Source organism: Patiria miniata, unplaced genomic scaffold, assembly GCF_015706575.1.
Source record: "Patiria miniata isolate m_02_andy unplaced genomic scaffold, ASM1570657v1 HiC_scaffold_12, whole genome shotgun sequence".
Lineage (NCBI taxonomy): Eukaryota > Metazoa > Echinodermata > Asteroidea > Valvatida > Asterinidae > Patiria > Patiria miniata.
The window spans coordinates 4,068,951-4,086,401 of record NW_024037050.1 but is presented as its reverse complement, the minus strand read 5'-3'; the positions used below and the strand labels follow the sequence as shown (position 1 = coordinate 4,086,401).

At 40.8% G+C, this 17,451-nt stretch overlaps 1 protein-coding gene across 13 annotated transcripts in view; it reads left to right on the top strand.

Annotated features, from left to right (window-relative positions):
* The window catches only part of LOC119745717 (FH1/FH2 domain-containing protein 3-like), a 122,558-nt gene that overhangs the window by 31,022 nt on the left and 74,085 nt on the right, over window positions 1-17,451 (top strand). For all 13 annotated transcript variants that reach the window (XM_038222264.1, XM_038222290.1, XM_038222318.1 and 10 more), the window contains 4 exons: window positions 1,636-1,727; window positions 3,023-3,166; window positions 3,992-4,230; window positions 5,335-5,519. In XM_038222264.1, the coding sequence (XP_038078192.1) occupies window positions 1,636-1,727; window positions 3,023-3,166; window positions 3,992-4,230; window positions 5,335-5,519 (660 nt within the window). The remainder of the gene's footprint in view (window positions 1-1,635; window positions 1,728-3,022; window positions 3,167-3,991; window positions 4,231-5,334; window positions 5,520-17,451) is intronic.

Here is a 17,451-nt window from a genome sequence, read left to right as displayed (position 1 = left end):
AATACATGTACATTTCGCACTGAATTTGGCTATGGACTGGCCTTAAAAGACATACATGTATATACATGTAGGATCATTTGCTTTTCATGCATTTTATTTGTTTCCAATAATAATACCACTCAAAATCGAAAGAAAAATATTCAAAACCTAACCTGTTGAAGTTTTAGCTCAGTAAACAATGACACTTTGTTTGAGAAAACAGTGAAAAACTACTTACGACATTTTGATCACAAAAACAAAATTTTGTCGTAGCACTCCATTCCAAAAATGTGTCAATTGACTCATCGTTGGAAAGCGCCTAAATTTCTTGATTTCTTCTAAATGGCAGCAAGCCAGAAGGAATAGTTTCATACATGTAGGGTGCTTAGAATCAGTAAGACCTTTAGTCCAAGCAACATTTTTGATAATAATTCGGTACTTTTGGGATAAATGCAAATGATCTTTTATAAGGGCTGACCAACAGTCAAACAACAATCTCAGTAGTATTATTTGCATCGCTGCTATGTTCAGGCTCCAAGCCTATGGGCTCTGTGCGCGAAGAGGGCGCATTTTTACCGCTCTTGAGAGCTCCATGGACGGGACACACAGCGTGCGCGTACTGCACTGGTTCGCGCGAAGTACGCATAACTTCCTGAATGTGCAAAAGCTATAGCCATAGCATCTTCGCGTGAGCGTCAGGGGTCGTCGGCGCGCAAATACATTCTAATTCAACTTGCGATGGTCTCCGAGACTAATCCCCACCTCCAATAACTTTGGATACATTCAAATACGCAGTGGATGGATCGGGAACCAGTCTAGGTCACCCCCAACTCTCCTTTTCTGGCCGTTGATGGGGTACTTGGACGGAACCCATTGGTCTTCAGTATGGGCAGAAAGATTCGAGCGTAGATACCGGAGTCCGAACCACCAACCTTTTAATGTGGGGAGGGTGGTTGGGGTCTCAACTGAAACTTACCAATCTTCGGAGCATTAAAAACCTCCAAGACAAACCAGAACCTGCATTGACTTACTGTTCTCCCTCGCTGCAACCAGATTCAACACTTAAAGGGAATATACATCATTTGCTTTTGCTGTAATTTTCAGAAATGGATGGAATTGGGGGGTTGGAAATATATAGCAAATATAGTTAAACTGACTTTTTTGAGGTTTTGGGTTCGAAAATGCTATAAAAACCAAGAAAAACAATAATTTTCATGTAGTCTGGTTCCCCGACTCCATATAAAAAGAAACAGAGCAGTTTACATACATTGGGGAATTGTAAGGTCAGGGAACCAGTCTAGCTGGCTTGTACCCGTTCATAGGTGTGTAATCGATTGCAAACAAGTGCGATGGTCAATTGGGGCCAGTATTTGAAAAAAAGCCAGTTTTTTCCAACGCTGGCCGGCTGACCAGCGTTGGAAATTGATACAAAAATACCACTTTTCTTGAAAATGACAGTATACCAGGTGCCATGATTTTACAGGATGCTTTACACTGTCATTCACTAACAGTCCAGCAAGGTATTTCAAAATGATTTGGTAGTTTTATTTTTTGATGTTTGCAAATGTTGTATATTCCCTTTAATGTACATGTACTCTTCCGCCCTCTACGTTCATTTAATAGATTTCGGATTTTTCTCCTTTTTTTCTCTACAAGGCAAGTCAACATGGAGCAATGTGATGGAACTCCTGAAGGACGAGGGCCAAGATTCAGAGGTCCTCCTGTATGCCATGTCACTCATCAACAAGGTGGGAATATAGACCTACTTATGTACATTTAAAAATCACGTAGGCAATGTTTGCGAGTATTTGCAAATATATTCACAAGCTATAATGATTTGTTTCAAAGTAATACAAGTATTTATACAGTGTTGGATGGCTTTGAATGGGATACAATAAATGTTGCATGAGCTGTGCTATTTATATTGCAGGAGTTGACAACAAGTGCAGTATTGTTGAATGAGTTAAAGGGAATGTACAACATTTGCTTTTGCTGCAATTTTCAGAAATAAATGGATTTGCAAAAAATAAATGTTATAGCAAGTATTGTGAAACTGACTTGTTTCACGTTTTGGGCTTGTAGATGCTGGAAAAACTAAGAAAACCAATCATTTTCTTGTAGTCTGGTTCCGTGATCCCACTTAAGATGAAACGGAGCAATTTGTAAACTTTGAAATTGCAAGGTCAGAGAATCAGTCTGGCAGGCTTGTACCTCTTCACAGGTGTGTAATCAATTGCAAAGAAAATGCGGAATAACTAAATATGAAAAATTAGGAGCAGTTTTGAAAATAAGCCAGTTTTCTCTAATGCTGGTCGGCCCACCAGCGTTGGGAAAATACCATTTTTCTTGCAAATGTCAGCACATCAGGAGCCACAATTTTACAGGATGCTTTTAGACTGTCATTCCCTAACAATCCAGTACAAGGTATTTCGTGATAATTTGATCATTTCGTTTTTGGATGTTTGCAAATGTTGTATTTCCCTATGAAGACTCATTTAAACAATATTATTGTTATTATTTATATAGGGTGACTTGATCCCAAAGAAATAAATTTGGCTTTCCTCACTTAAACAAAGAACTTTGAGAAAATACCCACAAGCGTAAGCGTATCCAGCATCTCAAAATCCATTGTTTGATTCTTCCCTGCCAGATACATTCGCAGAATATTTACTACCTTCTTGATTGCTCTCAAGGTATTTTCAATGTCACTCAAATAAAAGGTCTTATCGTTCCCGTTCATTTGATACCACATTTGAGATGGTGATGCTTGCAGTTCGGAAGATTTCATAAATTTTCCATTTTTCAGCCGTGTCCACTTTGGAATTGCCCAGTATCTTTGTGCTTTGAAACTATAGTTGCAATTTATTTTCATCTTCATTTGATTGCCTGAAAATATGGCAGATTTGGTCACCACTGCCCCAGTAGACTCACATTTGATAAAGTAGAGACTACCACACATTTGTTTTGAATCACATGGTTCTTTTTTTTTCTTTATATTTCACCCCAAAAAGTTCCTTTTTTATTTCTTTATTGATTTCATTAGACTCTGAATAGCATACCAGACCAGGACACCTTTTATGACATCACAGACTCCCTAGAGCAGCAAGAAATAGAGGAGGCCACTAAGAAGCTGATGAGCTGCAAGGGAACCGACCTAGACCTGGTGGAACAGTTCAAGTCGTATGAGGTAAAGACCGGGAACTAGACCGAGACATCCAAAGTGGGAATTATTGGCTAAGGTTTTCAGTCGTTTACCAATTTTAATTCTCAAACCTAAGTTATAGAAACAATGAGGTCACGCTTTGTTTACATGTTTTTGCTTTTTTTTCTTTGGAGCCTGGTGGGAACGAGAGCCACCAAGCTCCCATAAAAAAGTGCATATGTAAACGAAGCATGATGTCATTTCATCAGATGACTACATTTTTTTTAATCAGGTGGAATTTTAAAGGTGCTTTCCCCGTGCTATTTTTGAGTTTCATCTCGAAAAAAAATTGATTTCCTTTCTAAATTGCTATTTTCCTAGCAGTACAAAAGTTATTCAATTTTGAGTGAGACATCAACCAATTATTATTACTAATATGTGTTAACTGTATCTGGTAATGAAACCAAGGATTCCTCAAAAACACGGCCTGTAGCTTGCAAGACTGAAAAAAAACCTGTAGAGAGAAGACAGTGAGAAAAAAATTACAGTTTTACAGAGCGGAGGAAAACCCCAGGAGAATATTCTGAGGGGAACCCAAAGAATCAGGTAGGGACTGAAAACACAATCCACATGTGGACCAGGGCAGGAATCGAACCCGGGCCATAGAGGTGGAAGGCGAGGAAAGTAACCACTGCGGCAACTTGACTCCCTAAAAAACTAAAGAACTAAGAAGTAAAGTAAGACCAAAACTCTGAAGTGACCAAAGTAAAAGACTTGAGAGAGAAGAAACAATATCTCAATGATTGTTTGAATGATTTCAATTCTCCAAGAAGATTAAGTTCTACCTGTTTTCTCTCTGTCTCTGTCCAGTACGCACTCAAGCAAGAAGACGGCGACATTGACATCCCTGTAGAGCGTAAGCACAACCTGCGTAAGCACCGGCGCAGCGCTGAGCTGGTGGACAGGAAGAGTCTCCGTCGGTCCCTGAAGCCAACGGCCGAGTACAGCGTGGACAAGAGAGAGTTGAGACGATCCCTGGATCTGGGGACCAGCCTGTCACCGGATGATGCGAGGAGGATCAACGACAGCAGTAGGAGAAGGGAGAACAGGTGCGGAAGTGAAGACAAAGAGTGTGTCTTATTTCTTAGGCTGTGTTTGAATTACTTGGCAATGCCCGGCAGTAACACTGGGCTTGGACTATATTTCAATAAAATGGTATAATAAAACATATTATAATAAAACATATAAAATGGTATAATAAAACATATTTTCTTGATACCGAAAAATATCAAAATACCAAAATACAACCTCAGTGTGAAATTTCATTACTGATATTTTCTCACTGAAATGTGACCAGATGTGTACAAAGCCTTTAAACGGTGACAGAAACAACTTGGCCAGATCTGCACTACCGGTATATGGATAGTTGTTTAAATTCCTTGTGGCCGTGGTATCAAGATAAGGTGAAAATGGGCTTACTAGTCATCCAGCAGGGCCTTTGAAGTTCTGCACATGCTGCCTGTTTGCGGTTTCCCTGCAGCCACATGTCTTATTGTATTTTGATTACATAATAGTCCGCCCAGAAAAAGTACCTAATAATACCGAATATTGCGATAATTTTGTGACGGTATGGGCTCCGTGCACCTACCAAGAGGGCGCCCTTTTACCTGGCAACAACGTCCCATGGGCGGGATACATACATTTCGCTGGTTGACACGCGCGCACCGTTCCTTGTGTGTGACGTACGTACGCCAGCGAGTTTCTACTATGTACACACAATGGTCGCGCTTCGTGACAAAATATTGCAGTCAGGCAAGATGGTGTCGTTCGGTCACCCCCAACTGTACTTTCTTTGCCGTTGAGGGGGTATTTGTGAACGGAGTGGATACCTTGGCTTCTCAAAAACAAAAAGTACATTGTTAGGGGCTTCAGCCGGTTCTGTGAACTCCATGTACCAACAGTAGATTGCCTACACTGCGAGGGGCACACTGCGAACCTCTGCTTGCATAGCGTGAAGTATGCACATCTTCTTTTATTGTAAATGTGCACAAACCTGCAGCGTCTTGGCACAAGCGTCAGACGTCATCAGAGTTTCCTCCCAGTGGTCTCCCCCAACTCTCCCTTTGCAACTATTGAGGAGGTACTTGTGCATGGATTCCATAGAGGCAATGTTTTCAGCCAAGTAAACTTTTCCTTCTTTATTTCTTTGCCAGGAGGAATCGGGCCAGGTTATCCATGGACAACGCGGGCCACTCGGACTCCCCGAGCACGGAGAAAACCGTCCAGGAAATGCTGGAGGAGCGGAGAATGCGACGGAGAGCCGGGGAGCAAGATGGATCAAGCCGGGAAGACACGTCAGCTCCGACAACAGACATGAGCGCCTCAGAGTACAGTAGCAGTAAGTCTAGATTGTGCTCAATGTTTCGTTGCAAATTTGCCCATTGCATTATGACACATTGTGTTTGTACCCCACTAGGTGACAGCTGTCTTTGCTTGCAGTCAGTGATAAGGAGGCAGATCAGTTGGATGTGTATTGGGTAGTATTCATTGCCCCAGGTAGTTTATATTTAGAAGTCTATTCAGTGATAATCTCATTAAAATCATCACTGAATATTATTATATATTGGATGGTTCTAGGTGCTACAACAATATACACGTAGTGCGTATTTTTTTCCAAGAGCCAGTAGCTACAGAGTTGGGTTCAAACATTTCGTGAAGGGGTGGTTTGTATAAGAGAGGGACGCATTTCCCACCAATTTTGTATTGAAATAGAAGTTCATTTTAGCTGATATGTCAGTTCTATAAAACAAATATTGATTGGCTTTAAATTGTGAAATGGGAGGAATATTATTGCTCGGTAAAATCTGGACTTTCCACTTCACTCACCTTCGCCTCGTGAAATACAAAAGTCCAGATTTTACCTTGCGATAATATTCCTCCCATTCCACTCTGAGCCACTCAATATTTTATACCATTCCACGTTAAATAAATATACATGTGTAGGTTCCACTGCCCAGTAACACTATTACCAATCAGATGACTAGGATTTATTGAGGTGTTATGTGTATTAACTGTCTTCCATTGAAGGCAATACCTGTGCATTACTCAGCTATGGTAGCATTGCAATTGTAATGTTAGAATTAGTAGGAAGATTAATAGCAGCATTTCAAGGCGTTTCCTTTTTCCAGCAGGTCAATTCCAATGGCGAAGAATTGTGTAGGATCATTCTTTTCCTTCAAAAATTATTCTCACAATCACATTACTCAGTTTTTATTCTTATCTCATGTTATGTAATGTACTAACAAAGGCAGAACTAAAGAGCAACTTCTCTCCCTTGATCTAGCCAAGATCCCGTGGAGGCGCGGACGAACGCGGCAGCCACCTGGCCAAAACCCACCTACAGAGGGCGGTGTCAGCAGTGAGTTGGGCATTGCATCCTCCCCTCTCCTCTGCAAAAAAAAAGAAAAAAAAAGAAAAGAACTTGCTGCCCGCGCCCATCCTGCTTGGCTTTCATTCCATGTGCAACTTTCTTAACTTTTTCCCTGCCCCAGAATTCTTAATCTACATGACTAATTTTACAGGAGAATGTTATTTGTGTTTCTCCCATTGATTGCAAGTGTAGTAAAAACATAAACTGCAGATTTTTATTAGGCAGTAATTTTGTAAAGCCTGCAATAAAATTTAATTGGTTTCATTTTTTTCCAAGTATTTTATCATATGTCATTTTCATAAACATTTCTTGAATTCTTGGACATGCATTGATTATACATTATGACCCAGGGGCCGATTTCATGAAACTCATCTTATCTTGCGACTCATCTTAAGACGAGTCCCCGCTCTAAAATCAATCTTAGCTACTACGCATCCTACGACCGATTTCACCAAACTCATCTTAGCAAGACGCATCAACACTACCAATTTGATGGCTGTTTCATGTTTGTTTTTATACCACTTGACGAAACAGTCGTTGAAAAGAAACGCGCAAAACCAACTTCCTGCGCGTGTGCATAGAACACAAACTTTCGCCAGTCTACTCAATAAATGTTACACGCAACGTTGGCCTGCACAGGCCTGCACAAGATATGATAGAGTCATTACTTCCCGTTTCATCACTCTATTAAAAAAAAAATAAGTTGACGTGGTGTTGGCTTACTACCCACGTGTCAGAAATCTTTTCAAATTTGTTCTACAGCAGTTTTCTTCCTCGAAAAATTACTCTAGGCCGACACGCATCTTTAATGACGAGACATTGCAGTGATTTCCAGACGATATACAAATTAACGCAGGCATTAATGAGATAAGATGACCCTCAGACCGATATTAAGTTAAAACGAGTTTGCTGCATTGCTAAGGCAGTTAGGTGAAATCGATCCTAGGACGCGTCACGAGTTAAGACAAGTAACCTTTCCTATGATACGTCTTAGTGTTTAGTGAAATCGGCCCTCGTTTCCACTCTTAACTGTGTTCCCTCTCTTAACTGTGTTCCAGCCTAAAGCGATATTGATAACTAGGACATGAAATGGCATGGTTTATGGGAAGGACTTTTTGCTGCTTTTTAATGTGGAGTTTGACACCATACAGGGTGAGTCAAAAAAAGCGAAACCCAAATGTCGGGACTATTGTTTTAGTGAAGTTCTGCATGTAGCACTTTGAAAATCTAGGATATGAAAGCCCGATTCATTAGCTTTCTTTTAGTACATTACTCATTCAAATCACTCATGTACTTTTTAAGTTGGGGAATTTTAAACACAACCCCTGTTTTAAAGTTCTGTCCACGGATCACAATAAAGGTGTACATTCTTTCAGCAAAACAAAAACAATTCACACGACTCCCCGTGTAATTTGTTTTCATTTTGCTAAAAGAACACTTACCTTCTTGTGATCCTTGGACAGAACTTTCAAATGACTGTTGTGTTTAAAATTATGAATTTGAAAAGCACCTGAGTGATTTGAATGATTCTTGTACTAAAAGAAAGCCCATGAATTGAGCTTTTGTTTCCTAGATTTTGAGAGGGCTACATGCTGAACTTCACTAATGACTAAAACAGTTGTCCCGAACTTTGGGATTCGCTTTTTTGACTCACCCTGTATGTATTGCTTGTATACTTCAGTATCCTGCAAAATTTCAGAACCCACTAACACCTCTGATTGTAATACACATATAATGAGCTTGTCTTGAAAGGAACATAAGTAGGGAATAAGTAGGTTAAACCAAGGTACTAGAAAACATTCCTGCAATGAAATTGAAGACATACATGTATCATGAGCGTGGAATTCTTCTAGATATTTCCCTTTGACACAACGGCACCTGATCGGCTTTGAAAGCTTTGTGAAAACAAGTTGGTAATCTAGACCACAGATGATGCAGCCGGGCGCCACGGCAACACCTCTCAAAGGCGACTGATATATTGCCTAGCAACCACTCAGCTGCCTTTTCACTTTTGTCACCCGTGTTGTACGAGAGTGTGAATTTAAAGAATCATTTTTCTCTCTCCTACTTTTAATCAAAAAGAGATATCATAAAGTGTCTCACACCTTTTTTTTTTTCACAGTGGCCATTAAAGATACTTGCAATTCCAAAAAAAAGATGATGTTAAATGGATTTTCAGCTACAGAATGTTAGATTTCATCAATTCAATTTGGCATTTGTACATCTCATGGTGTATAAAATCCATGACACTTTTGAATAATAATAATTTGTGGTGCTTATATACCGCTTTATACCTATGAGGTTTCAAAGCACTTCATCATTATTACCCTGCTCATTTGGGCCAATGAAACATTCCAAATACTGTACCATCTCAGCTCCCTGGAGAGTACACAGCTCAATGCTGCCATTTCGGCGCAAAGCAGCTAACTCAACCACAATAACCATCTCTGCCCTCACAGGTACCCATTTACTCCTGGGTGGAGAGAAGCAATGAGTGACAAAGTACTTTGCCTAAGGGCACACTCACCATAGCCACAGGCTGGACTCGAACCCACAACATGCAGAATTACCCGCAGACGACAAATATCAATGCTCCAGACCACGAAGCTATGACACTCCACGGCACGTGACTTTGGTTTCAGAAATCTCCCCCCCCCCAAAAAAAAAATACTGGATTTGAAGAGAAATATGATACAATTTAATTAGCAGTTCAGAACAGAAATTCATATAATTTCTCGGTTTTCCTTTTTTTGGGGGTGAAAAACAGTGATCAAAACATTCAATTTATAGTGATGACACTGGGTCTTTAAATATGCAAACAACATAGAAGTGCTCGTTTCATCTACATGTACATGTACATTTTTCTGTGCATGTATCTTTAATTGTCAAAGGATTCAATTCTGCGAGTGTCTGCTATTTATTCGCTTCACACCACCACGTTGTCACTAGTGACACATTCGGAAATGCCACAGCACAAACACATACCAGACGGCTATGCACAGTACAGAAATACATTAAAAAAAGGAAGAAGGATTTACTAATGAGACAGTCTGGCATTTCTGTGTAAGATGCTGGGATGATCGTAAACACACTCACTTACATATGTTCCTTCGTGCTGACTACATATTGTGAGAACCTGCATGGATTTGATACCTTGTTGTTTTCTTTGCTTCGAGTGGATATAGTCAGATTTTCATTTGGTATCAATTGGTGAGTAAATTACTAAGTGAAAATATTACATGTCTTTGCTCCGTTACTCGTAATGACTTACATGTAGACTTGATTATGCATATTATCAGCAATGTAACCAGCAATATCTACAGCTAGGCTTGTGGGGTATTGGATTTTGAGAGTCTCCGGTATATCATCACAAAAATACCGTAGTATTCGGTATCACCAGTAGTAGGGGGAGATAGGAGAAATATTTGGGGGAATTGTGCCTTTGACATGTTTGATGATACAAGCATGGCATGTGGCACACAGTCAGAGTATGTCTTGAGAACGATATTTAGCTATAGGACCATCACAGATTTGTCCTTTGAAAAAATAAAGGTAGAATAACAAGCCATTGTCAAATTTTTCAAAATGGCTGCCATTCAAAGGACAAATCTGCAATGGCCCTATAGCCAAATATCTTTCTCATGACATACATGTACCGTACTCTGACTGTGTGCCAAATGCCATGTTTGTACAGTCAAACCTGTACAGAAAGACCGCTCAAGGGAAACAATAAAAGCGGTCTTTATAGACAGGTGGTCTCTCTGTACAGGTTGGAAATATTTGCCCTCCCTTTGGCTTCCCTAACTTAATGCGGGGGGTCATTACAGTCTAAACCTGCCTTATCCAAACGTACATGTATGTTCTTCTTTCTTTTAGTTATTTGTTTAAAACATAACTATTCCTTAAAAAAAAATGAAATTTAAAGTCATAAATGTGAATGATTTCAAAAAGTGTTTATTATTTTATGTTAATATTATGTGAGAATTAGCTGTACTGGAGCAGCAATACCTGCACAACCACAAGTAAAAGTAGGGTCCTACAACGAAGGGGATATCGAAGTTTCTCTTTCCAAGATTCTTGACGATCACACGATCGACTTAAGTTATGACCTCCATTTTCATTTGAAGTGAAAGCTAACTTCAATAATTCCTTCCAGGATTCGGGCTTGAAGAATATGGAGCCATATTCTTTCTTTTTCAAAAGCAATATTGGAACAAACTCGCATTACAGGGCAGATGTAATCTACGCGATGTTGTGTAAACACAATGTGCAAAATTGCACATGCTAGCAAACTTGCTGAAAAGCTCAAAGGTCGATTAAGAGCACAAAAAAAAAAATTTCACGATTTAAAAATAAAGTTGATCAATAAGCTTGACAACAAAAATCCTTGAGTATGTTGTGTGTTTTTGTTTTTCAGAAAACATGTAAACGAATTTTAATTTAATTTATTTTAATGATAACAAAAGTATGTGAGTGGACGAGACTGACAGGTCACAAGTCATGCACATGCCTAGTGCATTCTGTTGAATGGAGCTCAGCTATCCAAGCTGCTGCACTGACAATAGGGGCAGACCCAGATTAAGCTTGAAAATGTCCTGGAAATCCTGTGGTTGCTTTACTAATCCTCTGAAGTGGTATCTGTGGCTCTTGCTTTTTCTTTTGAGTAAGGAATCAACCATTGTACAGAAACAAGTGGGCATTTTGTGGTCGCTTTTCATGGCTTGAGGTCGTTCTGTACAGACTTTAGCATTCCTATGGAAGCAAAATGTGCCGTCGCTGGTCGCGTTTAGCAGGTGGTCTTTCTATACAGGACTTAAGTAACGGGATTTGTCAGCGGGGGATTTTTAAATGGTCGTTACGGACAGGTGGTCTTTGTGTACAGTGGGTCGCTAAGGCAGGTTTGACTGTATCATCAAAGGCACAATCCCTGCACACATCTGTGGTGCTACAGGTACATGTACTTTTCTGGGCAGACAATTATGTCATCTTCATAAAATAAGACACGTGGTGATAGGGAAACTGCACAAAGGCAGCATCAGCAGAACTTCAAAGGCCCCGTTGGATGGCTAGTAAGCAACAGTAATCAGTCCACCTCCACAATTTTTGTCTAAATGTAGTTGCTTTGACCACAAAGAATTTAAACAACTATCCATACAGTGCAGATCTAGCTAGTTTTTTTTCTGTAAAAAAGCATTTGCACACATCTGGCCACACATTCGAGGGAATGCAGTATTGAAATCCGTACTGTTTTTTCAGTATTTCGGTATTTTAACAACTTTCTGTATTGTTCTGTATAAAGAAAATAATGTCAGTATACGGTATTATCGAACTATCGTCCAAGCCTAGCTACAGCACAGACAAAATCCTGAGGAAGGATGCACATTTATCTGACGTGGATTATTGTTGGTACACGTACGGGTACATGTGTGAATAGATACAATGCCACCAATCAGTTGCTTTGTGTAAATAGAAAGTTAAATTGAGATAATGTTGTGGTTCAAGTACCATTCAAACAAACTTCAAGATCATGTTTTCATGCTGTGTCTTACATGGTAGACGAATTGTGAAATGCCTGCGAAGAGAGAGGATTCACTCTTGCTGTAGCAAAATAATTGGATGAAGTAAATGTCCTCCTGTGTGTGCCGAAGCCGAGATGTACTAACCAGCATGGTGTTGTGAACAATAGTCCTTCATTGGAAATGTCGAGTACCATGAATTGATAGCTGTTTTAGGCGAATAGCAGTTCTCTGCAAGGTTTGCAACAAATGCTGACATGACCTTTTGAGCTAGGCCAGGCTGAGGTCAAACATGTTTGCCATTGCGACCGAGAACCCAGGATAGCCCATCAACCCAGCATGAAATCCGTTGTCCCAAACTTTTGCCATAAATTCTACAAATGTAATCAGAGTGTATTTCTGATGTGACCCATTCAGCATGTTATCTTGCATGTTGCCGTGGTACTGGAAGCTATCCTGGACAAACAGTTGACGGTTATCTTGACCCCTTCTTCTCCCAAACCTCTGTCCCTTTACACCTACCCCTTCCCTCAAAGACATCCAACAAGGGGTTAGCCAGGGGGAGCAAGGAGAGCTACAGCAGGTCCTGGCCGAGAGGCGACAGCGGAGGCGAGAGAGAGAGATGAGACAGCGGGAGAAAGATGAGGCGTCCCGAACCCCAACAACAACAGCTTCACCATCGGTCAGTCCTGGTGTCTTGCCGGCAGCCACAGCCTCCAGCAAAGATGCCCACGGTGAACCTCCTGTGCCCACTGGGGCCAGTGGGCAACTGCCTGCAACTGGCTTGCCAGAACGCAAAGTCGGTATGTGCAGTCCGCAGCAGTTTCCCCTGTGTGATGTGCAGAAGTGTCAGTTAGTCCATTTTGTACATATGTACATTTTGGAAAGCCATATACAACTTTGCTATTTTCACCAGGGAGCTACTGTAATTTAAAAATACTGCAGGGAATATGAAGTTTTCCAAAAGTGTATTTATATGTTTTTTAGAGAAAACCCATACATGCACAGTTCTACATTCTAGGCATGTCAAGTTTCATGTTTACTTCTCAGTAATGATTGTGTTGGTCTCCTTTTGTTACTTAGGATGCAATTTAAATGTGGTGTTCTCATAATTGTTCTCAGACCTCCTTTCCCTGTTGTTGATTTCTGAGTTGTGTTTAATTATGCCAAAGGGAATGCAAGCAATGGGTCGGAAGCATTGCAACAGACCCACCCCAAATTGGGCTCCAGTGTAGCAGCCGCAATGTCAAAGTTCACCTCTGGAGATGATAAGCAGAAAGCAGATCCTGATGTACGAAAAGCTAGTCAGGAGAGAGGTATGACCGACAAATACCTTGCATGAGAGTTTAAAAATAGCATGCTGAACAACGAACCAGTAAAGTTCTGATGATAGAGACCCTATCTCAACTAGGACTTACATGTACATTCAGAGGTTAGATACTTCCTGCCCCTGTGGTTAAGTTGCCCAAGTCTCTTAATTTGATGACTGATGCTATTCTAAATCCCTCTGAAGAGTTTGACTTTGACCCCTCATTTTAAAAAAAATTAAAACTTTATGGAATTTTGTCTCCAAAAATAATTCTGAGTCTTACTATTTGTCCCACTACCTCCTACTTGTCATTGCCCTGGCATGTTGTAATTGCCCAAACCTACCACTGATGAACCTCCCTAGACAACCTTATGTCCCATTGTTTGCTTCCTCTAAGGAACTCTAAAAGAGGCTCTTGCCAAAGGTCAAGGTTCACAGGATAAAAAACAGTCGGGGGCTGGCACAGAGGAGAGAGAGAAAGAGCACAGCTTGACCCCGAAAGGTTCAACTGCCAAGGAGTTTCAAACAGCAATGGAAAAGATGAAAGACTTGGAGCTGGAGGAGACCCAAAGCCAGGCTTCTGTAATGGAAGGAAACCTGGAGGACATCCAAGAAGAGGCTGAGGTAGACTTGGAGCCGGATCCATTAGAGCTTCTAAGCAAAGGAGATCTGAGATACGACCCTTACATGGATGCGTCCTCTGAAACAGGAGCCTCCTTCACTCCTATATACCCCTCCTCCTCCACATCATCACTAGCTGCTTACTACTCTGTTACTCCAACCACAGAAGGCAGCGATGCAGAACAAGATCTTATCAATGTCTCTGATTCCGAAGGGTACCTGACTCTTCCATCTGAGGAGGATGCAGATTCCCACACTCCTGTTGCAGAGGATGCTGCTTTAGGAAAGAAGATTAACCGGCCAAAATTTTTCCTGTCTTCAGAAGTATCTGTGACATCAATGAAATCTAGCGACAGTGATACAGCCGGTAAACGTATGAGTGCTTCATTGGGTAGAAACAACAGGAGAGACTTGGAGGATGAGGAGGATGTTCTGATGCTTCTTAGTGTGGGAGATGTCTCCGCTGGTGATGCTGCGAAAAATCAGCTTGCTGTTGATAATAAGGAACAAGATGAAGTGTCTTGGCTTAGTGAGGGGGAAACAAGATGTTCTTCATCTGAATTGGATGACACCTTCACTGGTGAAGATGAGCTGCCGCCCAAGGAAATACCAAAAGATGAACTTGTGACGAGAGTCATGAAGGAGACCGGCCTTCCACCAACTAGCGGTAGCAAGTTTGCACAATCACACAATAGGGATCCTCCTAGGAAAGAACAGCCTGTCGAGGATGATGAAGAAGATCTCATGGCATTACTCAGTCTGGGGTGTCTAAGTCTTGCTCCTGAAGGAGACAATCCAGCAGCTGAGTATTCCCCTGGTGGTTCTGACACTGAAGCTGATGTGTCAGAACTTGCCGATGACTCTGATGGGGAGAGCTTAGCCGATGATCTCAATTCATCTGTGAAGGAGCTACCACAAGATGACAAATTTGTGCAGACATACTATGAATCACCTGCCAAGCCTGGTACAGGCGGATCACTAAGCTCTCAGACGGTAGCCAAGACCACATTCGTCCAGAAGGCTGGGATCACAGGTAGACCAGATTCAAGATTGACCCCAAAGACTCATCAGAAGGATGAGAATGATGAGTTAACAGCACTGAGGAAATCTGCAGGTAAACAAGATGAAGAAGATGAAGACATTTTGTCAATGCTGAGCCAGGGTCTTGCTCCTGCTTTAGTATCTAAAGAGGTCAGAAAGAACGATGACAAGAAGAAACGACTCCAAGTTTCTAAAGAGAACGAGGAGGAGGATGTCTTAGCTATGCTCAGTCAAGGATTTGAGCCTGTGCCTGTTGATGTTCATGAAGACAAGGATAACAGAAAAGGGGTAATGGGAGATGAAGTCTCAGAGAAAGAAGAGGAAGATGACTTAATGTCAATACTGAGCCAGGGCATTGTGCCTCCCGTTTCTGAACCTGAAAGTAGGATTAGTCATTCAATCGCCACGTCTCAAAGCAGTAAACAAGAGATTGTTCAAGATCAACCAAGTCAGACCAAGCTCCATGACACCGTGAAAGAGAGCAGGAAAGACAGAGGAAAGACAAGAAGACAAGAGCAGGAGGATGACGAAGATGTCCTAGCTATATTGAGCAGAGGTGTCCCAGGACCCTCTGGAGAAGAGCTAAACAGGAATCAGAATGCCTCCCAATCGTTCCATCGGAGATTTAGAGAAGTCCCTGAGGATGAGGCAGCAGGGGAGAAGCTGGCTCGAAGGAGGAGGGCAGAGGACAAAGGTCAGAGGTCGCTGTCAGGTGAGGAAGTCCACACACCTCACTGGAGGCTGGAATCAGATAAACCCAAATTTCGCTTCAAGAGTGTGCACGACCAGCCACCGGGGCCTGTCTGTGAGTAGATCTACATTGTTGGCATGAAGTCATGCACAATATTAGCATGATCTTTAAAGTCTGGTGTTTAAAGTTTTGTTGAAGCTTTTTTTTAAAAGCCAGTGCATGCAGGAACATTGATTGGATCCATGTTGACTACATTCTGAGCATGATCTGTTTTCCTTATGTTAAGCATGTTCAAACGACATTGTTTTGATTTTCATTTAACAACATTTGTTCAACTGATCATTGTTGATAGTTTAACATTTGAAAATGGTGTCTTGTACATGTACAATATATTGCTTGATGTTTTTCATCATTGTGGAATTTTTTTTTCAGATTTGAATGAGAAGCTTTATATTTTCATTGTTGCCGTCATGTTTTGCAATGTATTTAAAAAAATATATGTTCAGTTGCAATTTGAAGCATGACAGTTGTTGGAAATGACATTTTGTACATGAATGCATTCTCTATTGCATTGCATTGTACATTGTCAGATTTTGTCCATTGTTTCATTGTTGTGATAGATTGAGTTGTTTTCAGAAGTTATTGTTGCTTGAGTTTTAAGACTAAAGCTGACACACACCTTTCCAATTTGACCGGTGCACCGGATCATCGGGCCATCGTACAGAGGTGTGTGCTGAAAATTCGGACCGATCTGACCGGATACAAATTACAAACATGTTTGAGTTTTTCGCATCTGATTTCACCGGATCCGATGTCACCGGAAAGGTGTGCGGGCAGCACTCCGATTTTACCGGATGTGATATTTATGTTAACCAATCAGGTTCACGAAGGAAGTCACATGATTCAAAATTGACGGCTGCCATTTTTTCATCATGTGACTGGTCATCATGTGACTGATCATCATGTGATCGATTATAGAACGGAATGGGGCATTTGTGCAGGTAACGTTGCGGTCTAACCACAACGATGAAAAAAACGTACCAGTGTGAGGTAGATCCAGTGAACTGGTAAAATCAAAAAGATGTGCGCAAGGATTTAAGTAAACTGTTTTTGAAAATAAGAGACCAGTTGAGCTTGCAAAATACATGTAAGAGCTAACAACCAACTTTTGTCCAATGTTTTCTTGGGTAGTTCAGTTTTTGGTGAGTTCTACTTTTTGTTGAGTTCTGCTGAGTGCAGTACAGTTCATGTCTATATTGGAAATATTTTCACAAATAAAAACTATTACGTGTTAAAAAAAACCAAGCATTTTAAAGTCATGTCTTGTTGAATTTATTCATTGAAGACACTCCCAGAAACAGAAGATCTGCTGCTAGTCAGCGCACGAGTACATCCTCATCCAGTGAGTAGTGCATGGCATACAGATATGTCAAACGTCACAGGAAGGAATTCTGAACAATCTTGCATGACAATTAAATGTATTTTGCTGATTTAAGGACAAACCCCCTTTATGTAGAACCGTAAACCTCCTATTTTGGACAAAGCTGAGATTTGTTTTAAAAATCTTGAGCAATATGCTCTAGAGAAAGCCGTGGAAAATTGGGACTGAGCATTTTATTTTTTTTTTATTTTTTTTTAAATTAATCAAAGTATCATCTTTATGACATAGGATAATCGATATATCAAATATTCTCGATATTGGATTCCGATATATCGATTATT